This window comes from Hyperolius riggenbachi, chromosome 4, assembly GCF_040937935.1.
Source record: "Hyperolius riggenbachi isolate aHypRig1 chromosome 4, aHypRig1.pri, whole genome shotgun sequence".
NCBI lineage: Eukaryota > Metazoa > Chordata > Amphibia > Anura > Hyperoliidae > Hyperolius > Hyperolius riggenbachi.
This window is the reverse complement of record NC_090649.1, coordinates 184158385-184176205: the sequence shown is the minus strand read 5'-3', so window position 1 is coordinate 184176205 and position 17821 is coordinate 184158385. Positions and strand designations below refer to the sequence as shown.

At 42.8% G+C, this 17821-nt stretch overlaps 1 protein-coding gene across 4 annotated transcripts in view; it reads left to right on the top strand.

The window, feature by feature from the left end:
- PEX5L (peroxisomal biogenesis factor 5 like) overlaps nt 1–17821 on the top strand; it is a 281043-nt gene that overhangs the window by 182812 nt on the left and 80410 nt on the right. For all 4 annotated transcript variants that reach the window (XM_068281072.1, XM_068281070.1, XM_068281071.1 and 1 more), the window contains one exon: nt 8805–8916. In XM_068281072.1, the coding sequence (XP_068137173.1) occupies nt 8805–8916 (112 nt within the window). The remainder of the gene's footprint in view (nt 1–8804; nt 8917–17821) is intronic.

Sequence of the window (17821 nt, the reverse complement as noted above, 5' to 3'; positions counted from 1 at the left end):
AGATATTACTATATCTATATCCTTTATCTTTATGTTTCGGCTAAAATTACTCAGACCATATACTGTATATTTAGAAGGAAACATGAAAGATACCAAATCCCTCTTATACGGGAACAAACAATTTGCCTCAAACAACCTGAGCCCACTAACGCAGTTGTGTCAGCTTTTCAGTTACACACCAAGGTTACAGATGCTGAAAATCGGACAGAAGGGCTCAGGCTCTGAAAGTCCTAATTTTGCTTTCATTTAAACCTTTGCAGTTTTACAGGCAGATTTTTGCTTGAAGAAGAGAATGTAATTCATAACACTCATCTGTTAGTTTGGCCTCTGCGCTACTGTATTTTGACTCTCCTTCCCTTTGAGCTGCAGGGAGAACTGTGTCATCGCTAATCACTTGGCAGTAATGCTGGGTACACACGATGCGATTTCCCGCTCGATCAGCGGGATCGATTGATTATTTCCGAAGTGTTCAATCAGGTTTTGATCGATACAGCCATCGATTTTGCATATTTAATGTGCAAAATCGACGGATGTATCGATCAAAACCCAATTGAACATGCCGCAAATAAACGATCAAGTGGGAAGTCGCAACGTGTGTACCCAGCATAAGCTTCAGCTTACTTATCCATTTATTGCTCCAGTTTCTTCTGTGTATCGGTTCAGCCTCTGCACTGCACAACTGTACTTATCTGTTGCTGTGAGCTTCTGGGAAGAATGTGTAATGAATGGCCACTTTCTCTGCCCATTGGCCGATCTCTGCCTGTTTCTTTACCCTGCCCCCATTGCCCTTCCTGTACGTACCAACAGTACTCTGCAATCTTGGCAGATATGGGCTGAAGTGGTAATTGCCATGTCATAAAATAAGGGACAGTGGCTTCTTTCTAGACAACTTTGTGGAATTGCAGTCTGCTTTATATCAATGTCAAAACAAGTGGGAGCAATGATAGGAATATCATGTGTATACTATCTGCATATTAAGTTTATAACTCATATTGGCAGTGACATATCACATCCATTTAATATTCCTGTGTCCACTGATCTGATTTTTATTTTTTGTATTTCTTAAGATTGTTATTTACCCATTTATCCATAAGTATTTGTAAAAAGATCTGGAACATCTTCATATTGTTATAAATATTATAGGTCGATCAATAGAACAGTTAATACAAAACAGAATAGCGTGACCAAGGACAAATATATTGGCATCACATCATGTAAAGTGTTCTATTTGTTACATTGGCACAGCATATATCAGTTCTGCAAAACCTGTTTGTGTTTAACTGCTTATGAACAAAAACAAACCCTTTCCATTCCAATTTTTACCCATCTAAGATTTCCTAAAAGTTCAGACTTCACATATTAGCAACTACGGTAGCAATATAGTATTTGGTATACAGAATGCTCTCAATTCTCATTATTTGTGCATATGTAGCTGGGTACATAAAACAGAAAATTACTTTTTAACATCCATAAGCACCTACATTGATTCACAAACAGGAGCCTTTATAAACTGTGTTCTAAAAGCACTGTTGCTGTTGCTGTTACCCTGTAAAAATGTTCATATTTCTTAATCCAGCAAGCTGAAAACTGTGTTGAAATTGAATAATAGCAAGGTTGGATCTGCAGTGCTGCTTAGCCTTTCTGCTACCTATGTCCTCAGCCCCCTTTTTTAAGTGGTGTGTACACAGACACGACAGCTGCTCTCTGTGATCATCTTGTCTCTACACACAAGAGCAAACAGCATGACTCTGCAGGGAGGGGGTGAGAAGGGACTTAGCAGAAAGACTGGGCACAGCTCTGGTACTAACTATGAAATGGCAAAATGTCAACACCATTTTCAGCAGGCTGGATTAGGGCCAGGAAAAATTTGACAGGGTAAGATGCAGCAACACTATTTTTAGTATACACCAGGTTTTCTCAACAAGGGTTCCTTGAGTACTCTACAGGGGTTCCTTGGCATTTTCCCCCATTGTGGGGGAAGCACATTATAATAGGGGGTACTATAAAAAGAAGCTCTAAATTGGGGGATAGAATAATAATAATAATAATAATATTCATAAAAAGCATTAGGATAAGGAGACAGTAAAATGAGTGTCAGTGTAATAGGGGGTAGTGAAATAAACCACCTCACCTACTTTTAAAGACCGTGCCTCCTGCAAAATAAATGCAGGGGTTCCTCAGGATAAAAAAAAATGTTTATTGAAAGAAAGAGAAAACTTGCGCTCAAACAAAATAGCACTGGCCCTTTATGAATGCACTCGGCGCTGCTCTCTTGAACTGGTTGGTGCCAATAACTGTCAAAACAAGAGGGTAGGGAAAGAAATAGAGAGCAGAGCGTAGTGCATTAAATGGGGTATGCTATTATGCACATAAAAAACTTATCACACTCACATTTAGTAGTTAAATCTACCGCTGCGCCTCAAGCTCCTCCAGTGGGTCGCCTCAAACCTAGAACAGCCTGGCCGGGGCTGGTGCTGCAGATGGAAAGCGAGAGACTCTCGCAAGGGACCAGGTGGTGGTCACAAATTCGGGCCATCTCTATTGTTCATGCCCCCCCCCTCCAAGGCAATGATTGGTGCAAGGTATCTCTGGACCAATCAGTGTGCCTAAAAGTCCGTACCCACGATGCAACATTTGCGTCAATTTTTTTTTCCGCGACGGGACTTTTTCACCATGAACAATTATTTTTGCAACATCACATAATATAATTTAATGAGAGTTAAACGATGTTTAGCAATGTGCGGAGTTTGCAGTCGTCATGACAGATCACTGAGCGACCCATCCCCATTGCCAGCAGTGATAATTTTATCAGATTAAACGATCGTTTGCCCCTTTGTTACCAAGATAATAGAGATGGATCGGTTAACGTTCGCTGTTCGCCGCTGATCCCCGATCCATCTTCACGTCGATAGTTAGCTCATATTTGAATATATTTGAGTGTTAGGAGTCTGTGTGGGGTGGCTGGGGTTAGGCATAGATAGGGGAAAGTTAATGTTAAGCATAAACGGCTTATCTATAATCGCACTGTGAGGAAAAATTGGCGCAAAAATGACGGTAATGGGCATGAAATAATGGTAATAGAATATAGGTAATCAATATATTTAACCGATATTCTGCTATCACCCACACACCCCAACTATATATACTGTATATGTATATATATATATATATATATATATATATATATATATATATATATATATATATATATATATATATATATATATACATATATATATATATATATAAACTGTATATAGATAATATTTAGCTTTTCCCTTAAGTGGCACTAAGTTATAAACCCACGTTACCGCAGGTTTTACCTTGTTAATCTAAATCTAAAGCTGAAAAGTAAAGTTTTGACTTGAGTTGGGCTTAAAGTGGAGAAAGTACTTGTATGGCAGCTTTTCAACAAAATATCTTTCTTCATCTTTTTTCATTTCCACATTTCAGAGCTACTTTTCCCTTCCATTTCCTCACCTTCATTCTGACAATGATGCCATATTGATCGGCAGTGTGTTTCTTTGACAAGGCTAGTGACTGTGAAACGATATATCTCTAGACCTGCACAATGTTTCTTCCACTAGCTGACCCTTAGTTATCTCCTGTGACATTACCCATCTCCCCCGGCAGATTTCTTGGCATTGCAGATTGCAGCTTGATACAACCTGAATGTCTTACTCAGAAAATAGGCATCTGCTCTAAAAATAGCTTCCCATAAGAATGCATTTGATTCCATTCTGTGCATCCTGCAAGTCATCAGTCTTTAATTGTTTCAGTCCTGTACAAATCCTGCTATTTAAAGTTAATGCATAGTTAAACTATTTCTCATTGACGCTGTAAATACTTAAGTATAAAACTTTACTTTTTTCCAAATGATCTGTTTTAAAAAGTGACTCTGCTATCTTTGAAAATTGATATAATAAAATTGATATAACATATATCATTTCTACACAGGCCACTCTTTAATTTAATAGTATTAAAAATGATCTTGAAATTTGCAACCAGCTGGGAATGTATAGGATTTTTAGCAAGTTTAAATTTCACTGCTTTGTAAGCATGGTGACAGTACAGTGTTTGAGTATAGAGTATATTCCTGCATCTCTAATTAGCTAGATTGTATTGTAATTTTATACAGATACAGTATATGAAACTTGAAAATTGTCCAATTGATTATGAAGCTGTATCTGATTTTAAAACTGCATAAATAAATGTACAAAAAAAGTATAAACACCTGGGTGGCTTATATTATGAAAAGTGACATTTTGCAGTATCAAAATGAAGTAAATAAATTGTAATATCACTACCTAGAAGATCTCTGGCATCAGATGAAGCCCTATCCTGTTAATAGTTAGCGTGCAGCGTTAGTAAAGACCAGGTATTAGTAAACCACATACTGGTAGGAAGTATCCTATGTTGATTGCTACTACTTACTAATTTCTTGCAATCATAGCACCACAGGATCTTGTGCAGGGGTATTGCTAAGATCCTGGAGGATCTGGGTCACCTCTGGGCACCAGGAGGAAACCAATAAGCAGTGTGTCTCTCATTATCAGCAAATTGGCTCATTCTGACTGTGTACTACTATGTGAAACCAGTCAGAATGCACAGTTGCGCAGTGCAGGCCTGTTTCCACTACATGCAGATTGGATGCAGAATGGATGCAGAAAAACTGACTCCAATGAATGTCTATGGGCCTGTTTCCACTAAACGCGATTTTTCTGATGCAGATTTTCCCATAGGCATTCATTGGAGTCAGTTTTTCTGCATCCAATCTGCATCTAACCTGCGCGTAGTGGAAACAGGCCTTAAGTGTACCCATCAGACAGTGTTGTCTATGCCTGATGTCCCTGTATATTGCACACTGATTCGCATTGATGAATAAAATCTGCTCAGCAATGCGACAGTGTGCCCAGGACCTTGGGTAGCATTTCCTCTGCACTCCTTCCCCAATGCAAAAACACATGCATAACCGTGTTTCCTCACAACAAAAATCATAATTAGTCAGAGATCCCCCTAAATGTTAATTTAGGCGTGGTCCCTCCAAAATCCCCAAATATAATTCAGCACAGTGCTCCCTCAAATCCCCCAACATAAATAGGCACAGTCCCCCTAAATCCCAAACATAATAAGGCACAGTTCCCTCTAAATGCCCACATATGCTAGGCAGAGACCCCCTTAAATCCTGAAACAATTAGGCAGAACGCCCCCCCCCCCCCATCCACAAACACAACTGGCCCCAGCCTTCACCCCCCTCGCCCAATCCATACATGATTAGCCCAATTACAAGTACTAGACATGATACCTCTCAAGTACCTAAATATTATTAGGCAGAATCAGCCCACCCCCATGCAAACATAAGCTATAATACAGTAGATTTCCACAGAACAAAATACAAAAGGATAATTAGGCAGAGTGTCCCCACCCCATTATTAGGCAGTGTGCCCCCAAATCCCTGGTGTACATGGGGGCACCTGTAAAAAACAAAGATGGACCAAAATTTGCATTTGTGGTGTATATGTTTAATGACTTTACTCTAATCAGGGCATAAAGTAAAGTGGAAATCTGTGATAGCCAAATAAATAGGCTCTCATCTTAACTAGTTCTAATTAATTGGATTGCATGAGCTTTTTAATGTTGTCATTGTATGGTAACAATAATGGAATTTGAAATACATGTATTTTTATTTTATTTTCTTGCATAATGTACTCGTTTTTTGAACAATAATAATAATTTCAAAAACATATATGGTGAAAATAGGTAATAAAGGTTAAGAGGGAGGGTAATTGGTATTTTATTATTTAGAGTGTGTGGTCTGAAAAGTGGACATGGCAATATGAGGTAGTCAAACAGTGTTTTCATTTCAGTAGTCACATGTTGGGTTCTGATTGCAGTCCCCCTATTATGGTGCACCTATTACATGTCCCAATTCCATATGTCTTCTTTTTAGGGCCCCCATTAAAGTGTTCCCCCATTATAGTGCTTCTATACATAGTTACCTCTCATTTATAGCACCCTACATAGAGCCCCCCCCCCAATAGTACTTACCCTGTATTGTGATACCTTATTTTATGTCCACTATGTTTTGTCCCTCTCAGTGTTCCTTATGCAGTGCCCACCTTAGAGTAGCCCCTATGATGTGCACTCCTAATAGTGGTCTCCATGGTGTGGCCCATGTGCTATGTGCCCTTATTGTTATTCCTGGTGGTCTTGAGGTACCCCCAACTCCTTTCCATCGCTTTCCCTTGCAGGCTACAGTGCAGCTGGTCTCCTCCAGCCACATGAAATTGATTCTGGCATGATTACATCATCAAGGCAGGACCCTGCACATACAGACAAAGTAGGCAGGCTGCTATACTGATAGGAGAACTAGGATCGCTGCTAGAACAGAGGAGAGGTGAGAAGACACTTACCTTGGCATTGCTTCCTGCTGCCAATCTCATGCATGGGGGATCAGATATCAAGGAGAGCTTCCCCGTGTAGTCCTCTGAAAGATCCCTGAGGATGATGGGCATAGGTGCTTGTAATGTCTATTTGTTACAGAAGGTGTAAGATCAATAATGGTATTTTGGAGTCTAGCTACCTATTATTGATTTCCCAGCAGGGGACATGAAAAAGCTACTCAGACCTCATTAAAGCTCATTGCATAATGTACAGTGTTATGTATTTATTTTTTTTTGGTGACGGAAATCTTTTTTTAACATTATTTAAAACTGTATTTTTAACAAGAGAACACAGTGTGTGCAAAGATTAATTGTAATAACTGATACAAATAGTAAAGAATAGGGAGGAGCATGTTTAAATGTGTACAGTGTCATTATTATAATTATTATTTGGTATTTATATACTGCTGACATCTTCTACTGATCTTTATATACTGCTGACATCTTCAGTACTCTACAGTGTAAATAGTCTTGTCACTAACCCTCCCAACTGTCGTATGTCCATCCCAGTCTAGTGCCAATTTAGGGTAAAGCCAATTGACCTATCTGTATGTTTTTGGGATGTGGGAGGAGACCAGAGTGCCCAGAGGCTACCCATGCAGACATGGGGAGAACATACAAACTCTGTGCAGGGCAGGGATTTGAATTGGGGAGTTGGGGACTAATTGATGTCCATATAAACAAAATGTGATTTCCATAAAGCTTGACTGAGATAAATTCTCACTTATGTTCAAGCCCCAATAAAGGTTTCCCCACCCTCACACGAAAGGATCTGAATTACTTCCTCCTTTGAGACATGTTTTGGATATCTTTAGTTAAACTTGTACCTGGAGTGGTACTAAAATACAGAAAGTGATAGCAAGGCTGCATTGGAGACAGGGTTACTAACCGGTTTACTCTGACCAAAAGTAAAAGCTGGGTGCAGCCACTTTCAGTCCCCCAAATCAGAAGCAAATTTAACAAGTCTTACTCTTTGCATGGACACACCAGGCCTCATCAGTAGTTCTTTTTGGCAGATAGCATTGCCAGGGTGGTCAGTGCGCTGAGAAAGCAGCCTTACCACCATGTTTATCAGGGTTGATTTATTAAAGGAATACTATCGATACCCAAGTGTTCTAAAATGACAGTGGACAAATAATGTCTAAGTAGCTGTGTAAACATTTTCCAACTTTTCGTGTTAAATATCAGAGGCAAAAGCTGTAATTTATTGAGGGTAGGATTTAGCTATATTTGGACAAATCAATTGCAGAAGGGGTGTCTGCTTCAATGCACAGCCAGAGTTGCATATCAGACTACAGAAAGCAAATATCAAACATATCAAACTCTGAAAGCAAAAACAGTATGAAAAGCTGTGAGAATTAAGTTACATTTCCTCTGCTCTCTTCAGACAGGTCAGTCAGAAACACAGGACACAGGAGCTGCAGCTGTTGGGAGCTCTCTTCTCTGTCACACACAGAGCTACACATAGAGTTAACTGATCAAGTGTGATGGGAATTTCCCCTCTACTCATGGCTTAGTCAGCCGTCAGTTTTGGCGTCAGTAAAGTTTGAATGTATATTGATAACAGTAAACAAAGAAGTTGCTACTAAAATGTATACACCAGTACTTAGCAGCACTTCCCAAACAATTCCTGTGTCAATTGAAAAAAATATGTGAATCGATAGTATTCCTTTAAGTGAGGCTTGTGATGACTGAAATTCTTTCCTAACATGTTAGTTCACCAAGAGGTGGAAGCTAATTATCATAATAATTACGGATTGTATTCATTACCGAGTAATGAGCACAGTTGCTGGTTATCTGGACCAGCTGCTAGAAACTTTGATTTGTAATCCTATTGGCAGACTGCTGGCTTAGGCTAATTAGAATATTTTTTTATTTTACTAATACAGCAGATACAACTACCAATGCTATTAACAAGTATTCACCATTTTAATGCTATTCCTGGAAATGATGCAACAAAAGGAGTATTGACACCTGACTGATCGCTAAAGAGATAGCTATTTTTTACTTTCTATTTTATTTTCAAAAATATATAAAAATATAAACACAACTATAATCTAGGGTACTATAAACATACCCTTTCAGTATTTTAGAAGGAAGACATTTGGAATTATAAACGAGTAGGTATTTCATCTGAGGTAATTTGTTATGACGCTCATTGTCATCCAAGTGTTCTTCATGGTAGTATTTGCAAGATAATAAAGTAATCTCATTGGTTCTGTAGAAATAAAATCAATATATAGAAAACAGGATAGTGTTTTTCTTCGGCAAGCTTCAATTTTCACCCCGTGGTTTCTTCCACTGATTACAGTGACACTTTTTTTTTATCATTTTTTCTTTATTTTTCTTTTCAATTTCCAGTTGGTGAATGAACAACAAGAAAGCAGGCCTCTTCTCAGCCCTTCTATTGATGACTTTCTCTGTGAAACCAAATCAGAAGCAAAGGCCAGGCCAGTAACATCAAATACAGCAGGTAATTGTACACTACAATCTACTCGTCTGCAGAATCACGTCACTTCTTTTGACAGCCTTCAGTTTATCTTCTGGAAGGAGGAAAATGTGTCTATCTCAAACTATACTTCAGTGTTTAAGAAGAAAAGTTTGTGTTCCACTGAAATATAACAATTGACTTGGAAATCAGAAAGTGTGCTTCTGTTTGTTTTGTGCAAAGATAAAATAGTACTGTATATAATATTTGTGTGTCCCACATGATTAGCAACTTTCCAATCGCAGGGGGCAATCACTATAGAATCTCTAATGATCCTGCAACAGACAACAGGGGAAATATCTACCATAATTGCCAGCTGTGATTGGACGGTTTCTGCCAGTAAAAAGAGCAACTGCCTCGGTGCTGAGAACATAGTTGGCACTGAACTGTGTGCACTGTGCAGATAAAACATATCAGCCTACAAAGTCTCCACTGCATATTTCCTTTAATAGGTATAGTAAGTACCCAGTTAGATTTCTGAAAACATGGACCTTTTTTTTTTCTAATACTGGTGGGTGAAGGCTCACAAAATAATAATAAAACAACTAAAACAGATTAAAAAGAAGAGGGAGTGGCTGTGTCAAAGTAGCCAATACAGCTCAAGGTGACTTCATAAAATTGATTGCACAAAAAATAGGTTTAGACAACACGTTTCATGGGTGTTGCATGCTTCTTCAGGTCAATAGAACCCACACAAAAGTGCCAAATGGCTGGGGCCTACTCAACTAGTGATCGTGATTGGTGGCAGGTTTTTCTCTCCAGGCCTTTTTGGTGGTTGCACTTATCTTGCATTTGTTCCCTTTGTGTCTTTTCAGTTCTTGGATTCTCTGGATCCGTCCACCCTTTTTTCATATCCTTCAACATTACCAAAACAGAAATGGGTACACTTTGACCCAAGCCCTGCCCTTACCAGTCGCAAGCTGTGCACATGCCCCACACTTAAATCTGTCCAAATTTTTAAACAAAAGTTCATTTTAAGGGAGACCAAGTGGGATTTGACGTGTTAAATACATGTTGACTTTTACCGTTTACAGCTGTACTATTGCTCAGAAATTACTATTATTGACAGGCAACGACTGTGAAAGGACTGTGACCAGTGACAAGCTAAGGCTAACGGTGTCAATTAGTAAATATATCTAAGAGCTGTAACTAATGAATTTTACTTAGTATTTTAGCTTAGAGTTCTAATTAAATAAATGAGGATGTATCTTCTCTGTAACTATATTTAGTGCTGTGAGCATTAAGACTGGTTCTCTAGCATGTGACTTGCTGAGTATTATGCACAGTGATGATGGTAACAGCCCAGTGGTCACGGTTATAATCATGTACAGTTGTCTGGAAATCTATGTTGGTCCCCAGGGCATTTGGTAAATAGAGCTGTTTTGCACTGGCACATTCAGACAAGCTGGGTTTAGTGTACATGGCCTGGAAGTGCATTTGCTTCATTTGCATGAATTAATAATAACTGTGTCATGTTATCACACAATTATTTTACCAGGATTTACTATACCATGATGCCCTAAATGACCAAGGCCAGCTGTTATCAGTGAATGCAAAAATATGCTTTGTTTACATTTTTCATTTCTTACACTACAGGAAGCCAGAACCTGCCTAGAATCCAGATGGATAAAGCACAAGCTGGCAGGGCTAAAAATAAATAAAATAAATAATACAAACAAGTGGCTGAACTAGATCACTCTTCTAGCCAGAAAAATACAACTAAAATAATCCAAATTAGGATGATTGTGAAAAAACTGATAGGATGTATGTTTAACTACAACAATAACATGAGAATCAATGCAAAGGATCAGAGGGACAAAACAAAGAAAAAGAAGATGAAGGAGAAGAAAAAGAGGCAGAAAGGGAAAAACAATCAAATTAAAGAGTTAAAGGAGAAGGAAGGAGGACAGAAAGTGAAAAGGAGTCAAGAGAAAAATAAAAATCAAAACATAATAGAAAAAGTCAGAAGGAACAATGGAAAGACAAGAAGAGTGGGAGGATACAGAAGAAGACAGAAAGGTTACTTTCTCCCTGGGACATTGTATTGCATCTAACAATAATGAAAATAACAATACAATTGCATAAGAAGCAGTTATATTGTAATGGCACATTCACATCTGCTCGTTAGAAGTGTGATGTGCAACTTAGTGTCCCATTTTGCAAGTAACCTAAGGACATTGGTGCAAGTGAGGAAGAACTTTTACATTTTTTATGTGTCACACTTTTAGTGCCAATGTTGTGGGTTGCACCTAAAGGGAACCAGAGATGAACGTTTCACACAAAATAAACATATCAGTCGATAACTTGTAAAGAATGAATGCTCTACCTGATAATTTCGCCGCTCTGGTGTGCCTTTTTTAGTGTTTTTATCCATTATTGCTCCAGGAAAAATCAAATATGGCCGCCGGCTCATATCCCTTCTCCTTCCGGGTTATGAGTTGTTCTGGATGTGCTGTCTAGGCTATATGAGACTAGGCTGCTATCTAGGCTATATGAGAAAGGCTTCTGCAGCCTTTCATCTGTGTGCTTTCATTTTGGTATGATGTGCAGCTGCCTGTAGGAAGTGTCTCTCATAGGAATGAAACTGCAGTCATCATCATTATCTATGCAGACAGAGTGCACACAGAGCACACAGGGATCATATTGCAGCCACACTTGTCTGTTTCAGAGATTCTCTCTCAGCAGGAGCAGCCCCTCCCATGTCATCCCAGCTCTCAGTATGCAAAGCAGGACATCTGAGCCAGGAGGTGGCAGGCTTGGGCTTGAAGAGACTCCACAGAAGAGTGACTCAGCTATAATGATTCCAGGTCAAACCTAGACTGAGCCAGTCGGGGATTCTTATCACACCTGCTAATAGACTAATTAAGCAGATAAGAATGAAACTAAAAGCAGTGTAGGTGTTTACTGGCATGTTCCCACTGATAAATGTAATAAAATACATGAGGGTGCTTCGTCTCTTGTTCTCTCTTAAACACAATAAATTGCAGAAAGTGCAGAAGTCAATTGACTTAAATAGGGCCACTCTGATTTTACAGTTCCAGTCTAGCATACAATGCAGCATATACATTCCCATTCGATGAAATAAATGGCATCTGTGCTGCAATTGAAAGGCTGTGCATAGCACTAACATTTAAAATAATGTGCAGGCACACTGTAAACTGACCCTTCATGAGATATCTCCATGAAATTGACTAGTTGTAACGCTCGGTGAAGCACAGAGAGGTCTGATTACCGGTGACCTGCAGCGTCACGGGGAATACAGACGTATACCAGATTATGTGTGATCTGCAGTATCACCGATAATCCAATATACCAGCTAACCTCTGTTCACCGGAGTAGAGTGTAGTGTTTTGGTGTAACAGTAACACTTAGAGGACTAGGCCTCAGTACAGTAAGACGTACTGTACAGATTACTTCCGCAACCCTGAGCTCTCCAAGGCGGGAGGAGTCAGACTGCTAGCAGGAAGTATCTTCTGAAAGTCACCCTCAGGCGGAAGGGTTACTAACAGAACGAAGAACCTCCTCCAATGATGAGGTCGGTTCTCGAGGTCGGACAAGCCAGGTCGTACACACACAGACAGATAAAGTACAAGATCGAGAGGCAGAGACGGAGTCAAAGTACAGGCAGGGTTCGGCAACGGGGTATCAGGTATATCGGGGTACAGAATCAGGAGGCAGAAACAGAGTCTAGGAGCGAGCCGGGGTTCGGCAACGGTGTATCAGAGATAACGAGGTACAAGATCAAAGTTCAGAAGAGTAGTCAAGGCAGGCAAGAAGTCATAACAAATATCACAATCAAACTAGTACTTTAAGCTATCAACAAATCTATCTTAGTGTAGGATTACAGCTCCAGCTGGTCCCGGCACACTAACGGATCTGACTAACGGATCTGGGTGCTCCCACGTATGTGAACGCAACGCCAGACAAGGAACAAATGAACAGCCAGCAGTATATATACACATATCCCCTCTCCAGCACCTCCCTAAGTGCTGGACCAATGAGGAGTGAAGCTATGGTCAGCTGACCTGCCTGGTCAGCTGACTCTCCCCTGAGAGTAATAAATTATGTTTGAGTGCGCGCGCGCGCGTCACTCTGAATCTTGTGGGACTATGAGTCCCAGCAACAGCAGCCCCGTTCTGCGGTGTCCCCGCAGCGGGGATCTGCTGGCTATCTGCCGCATTCAGCGCGGCGGTTTCGCCGCGTTCTGCGGCCTGATGCACAGAGGCAGCCGCCTCATGATGCGAGGAGGCGGCTGCCTCTCCGTGCGAGAAGTTCCTGTGTGCGGAAGGAGCCGCCCGCCGCTGGCTCATGGCGGCGGCTCCTCCGCGCTTTCTCACAGTACCCCCCCCCCCCGAGGAGTGGACTCCGGACAGCTCCTTCCAGGTTTTTCTGGATGTACAGTATGAAATTCTTTCACTAACTCGTCCGCATGCATGCGATTCCCCGGTACCCATTGTCTCTCCTCAATGCCGTACCCCTTCCATTGTACGAGATACTGCACCGAGTTCTGTACCGTACGTGAATCTATAATCTTTTCCACTTCATACTCGGGTTGGGCATTGACTAAGACAGGAGGAGGGGGGGCGGGACCCACCTGGACTGCAGGTTTGAGAAGCGATACGTGGAAAGACCTCACTCCACGCATACTGGTGGGAAGATCAACGGAGTATGTGACATTGTTAATCTTCCTAGTAACTGGAAACGGACCCACGAACCTGGGACCAAGTTTGTCCGAGGGTTGTTTCAGGGTCAGGTGACGGGTTGACACCCAAACCAAATCTCCTGGTTGGAATTTCCATTCCAACGAGCGTCTCTTGTCAGCCTGACTTTTCTGACTCTGGAATGCCTTTACAAGGTTATTTTTGATGATCCACCACATGTCCTTAAATGATCTCAGCCACATCTCCAAGGCTGGGAACGGAGTGGCCACAACTGGCAGTGGGGAGAATTTAGGCAGTTTACCGGTCACAATCTGAAATGGGCAGAAACCTGAGGACGAACTCTTTAAGTTATTGTGGGCAAATTCTGCATAAGGTAAATATTTCACCCAATCATTCTGTGCCTCAGCAACGTAGCATCTCAAAAATTGCTCCAGCGACTGGTTGACCCTCTCCGTCTGGCCATTTGTCTGTGGGTGATACCCTGAGGAAAATGACAATTTCATGCCCATCAAGTGACAAAATGCCCTCCAAAATTTCGAAATAAACTGAACTCCCCGATCAGATACTATGACTTCTGGAATGCCATGTAGCCTGAAGATATGGATGATAAATAAATCGGCCAGTTCCTGGGCCGAGGGGAGTCCTTTCAAAGGCACGAAGTGGGCCATCTTGCTAAAACGGTCGACCACCACCCAAATAACTGACATGCCTTCAGATCTGGGAAGCTCCCCCACGAAATCCATGGACAAATGGGTCCATGGTTCGCTCGGGGTGGGTAAAGGCTGCAAGGTACCTACAGATGCCAGCCGGGAGGGCTTGCTTCTTGCGCACACCGCACATTCCCTGACAAATTCTTTACAGTCAGCGGCTAGCGAAGGCCACCAAGCACATCTGGCCACAAGATCCTGCGTCCTAGATGCTCCTGGATGTCCCGCATTCTTATGGGAGTGAACCATCTCCAAGATCTGGAGACGGAAGGGTAACGGAACAAATAACACCCCGTCTGGTTTCCCCTCTGGGATATCCTGCTGAAAAGGACTCAAAGTCTCTTCCCAGTCCTCCCAAGTCTCGGTGGCGGCTAAGACCACATTTCGTGGGACAATGGTTTCAGGAACAGGGGGCTGTGCTGTCTCTGGCTCAAAACACCTAGAAAGAGCGTCTGCCTTGGTATTCTTACTCCCTGGCGTATAAGTGATCAAAAATGTAAATCTCGAGAAGAATAGTGACCATCGAGCCTGCCTTGGGCTCAATCTTTTAGCCCCCTCGATGTATTCTAGGTTCTTGTGGTCGGTATAAACTGTGATAGTGTGCTCCGCTCCTTCTAGCCAGTGACGCCACTCTTCGAAGGCCAACTTGATGGCTAAGAGTTCCCTGTTGCCTATGTCATAGTTTCTCTCTGCCGGAGAGAACCTTCGGGAAAAATAGGCACACGGGTGTAGTCTACCCTGGAGACCAGAACGCTGGGACAGCACAGCCCCCACCCCGATCTCTGAGGCGTCCACCTCAACAATAAATGGAACGGAGGTGTCAACGTGTCTGAGTATGGGAGCTGAACAGAACAACCGCTTTAACTTAGAAAAAGCCTGTACTGCCTCGGGAGGCCAATGAGTGGTGTCTGCCCCTTTTCTAGTAAGGCTAGTGAGAGGAGCGACCACTGTGGAATACCCCTTTATAAACCTTCTATAATAGTTCGCAAACCCCAAGAACCGTTGCAATGATTTTAACCCCACCGGCTGTGGCCACTCCAGGACCGCGGAAACCTTGGCAGGGTCCATAGACAAACCTGAGGTAGAGATTATGTACCCCAAAAACGCAACCGACGTGACCTCGAAAATACATTTTTCGAGCTTGGCATATAACAAATTTTGCCTCAGTTTGTCTAACACCATCCTGACATGGGTTCTGTGTTCCGAGAGGTTGTTAGAAAAAATGAGAATGTCGTCAAGATAGACTAGAACGAACTTTCCCAATACCTCCCGAAACACCTCATTGATGAGTTCCTGGAAGACGGCCGGGGCATTACACAACCCGAAGGGCATCACCCTATACTCGTAGTGCCCATCGGGGGTATTGAAGGCCGTCTTCCATTCATCGCCCTTCCTTATACGCACCAGGTTGTATGCCCCCCGTAAATCCAGTTTAGAAAATATGCTAGCCTCAGTGACCTGTGTGAACAAATCGTCAATAAGTGGTAACGGGTAGCGATTCTTCACAGTGATTTTATTGAGACCTCGATAATCGATGCAAGGCCGTAACCCCCCATCTTTCTTTTTGACAAAAAAGAAACCTGCCCCAGCGGGCGACCGGGACGGCCTAATGAAGCCCTTTGCCAAGTTCTCACGAATGTATTCCTGCATGGCAAGTTTCTCGGGGCCAGACAAGTTATATAAATGACCTCGAGGAGGCACACAACCGGAACGAAGATCAATGGGACAGTCGAAGGAACGATGCGGGGGCAACTTATCCGCGGCCTTGGGACAAAATACATCGGCATAATCTGCATATTGCTTTGGTACACCTTCCACCTGTACCTTGGTTAGACCCAACGTTAGTCTCCCCAAACACTGCTGGAAACAGTGAGGTGACCATGCCGTCAACTGTCCTGTGGCCCAGTCTATCTGTGGGGAATGTACCTGCAACCAAGGCATGCCTAGGATAATAGTGGAGGTGGACATCTGCAACACATAAAACTGTAACTGCTCCCCGTGTAAAACCCCTATGGTGAGTCCCACAAACGGAGTCTGTGACAGGGGACAGTTCCGCTGCAAAGGGGAGTCGTCAACTGCCGTGACCTGGATGGGGGGTCTCACGGGAGTGAGTGGTAACCCCAACTCCTGAGCAAACTCAAAATTCATAAAGTTAGCCGCTGAGCCGGAATCAATGAAGGCTTCAGTGGCAACAGATTTATCTTCCCATGTGACCGTACATGGGAGAAGTAATTTTTTTTCCCTAAGGGGTGAAGTCTGTGTGCCTAGGGTGTCACCCCCCACTACTCCTAGGCAGACCCGTTTCCCGCCCTATTGGGGCAGTTTCGCACCCTATGCCCTGCCTCTGCACAGTATAGGCACAGTTGTTCCGTCATCCTCCGCCTTCGCTCCACCTGGGTCAATTTTGAACGACCAATTTGCATCGGCTCTGGTGGAGGCAAGGCCAGAAAGGGTGAGACAGGCGGAGGTGCTGGTTCAGAGGCTGCAGCAACCGGTGCCGTATACGAAGTCACCCTGACACGGTGACTTCCCCTAGCCTGCTTCTGATGGCGTAGCCTGCGATCTACACGAATGGCCGATGATATGGCCTCATCAACTGTCTTGGGCTCTGGTACTGTCAACATTAAGTCAGAGACCTCCTCCGTCAATCCAGACAGAAAATAATCCATAAGAGCGAAGTTATCAAATCTAGAGGTGATTGACCACCTACGGAACTCCGCCGCATAATCCTCGACCGACCCTCTGCCTTGCCGCAAAAGCTTGAGTTTCCGCTCTGAGGTCACAGCAAGGTCAGGGTCGTCGTAGATTATGGCCATGGCCTTAAAGAACTCGTCTACCGAAGTCAGAGCGGTATCGGTAGCAGGCAGGTTATATGCCCAGGACTGGGAGTCCCCAGTCAATAAGGTTTTAATAAAGATGACCCGTTGGGCCTCAGTCCCCGAGGATCGGGGTCTCAATTCAAAATACGACAATACTCTACTCCTGAAATTCCGGAAGTCCGACTTGTGGCCGGAAAATTTCTCAGGGACAGGCATACGGATGTCGTCACTAGGAGGGGATCGCACTGAATCGACTGATGTCTGGAGGGTTCTCACAGAGCCTGATAAGGCATCAATTAAGGCTTTGTGCTGACCTAGTGCTTGATGGATGCTATCCACCGAAGTGGCAAGCACAGTCAGAGGATCAGTGCGTTCCATCGGTATTTTTGGTCTGGCGTTCTGTAACGCTCGGTGAAGCACAGAGAGGTCTGATTACCGGTGACCTGCAGCGTCACGGGGAATACAGACGTATACCAGATTATGTGTGATCTGCAGTATCACCGATAATCCAATATACCAGCTAACCTCTGTTCACCGGAGTAGAGTGTAGTGTTTTGGTGTAACAGTAACACTTAGAGGACTAGGCCTCAGTACAGTAAGACGTACTGTACAGATTACTTCCGCAACCCTGAGCTCTCCAAGGCGGGAGGAGTCAGACTGCTAGCAGGAAGTATCTTCTGAAAGTCACCCTCAGGCGGAAGGG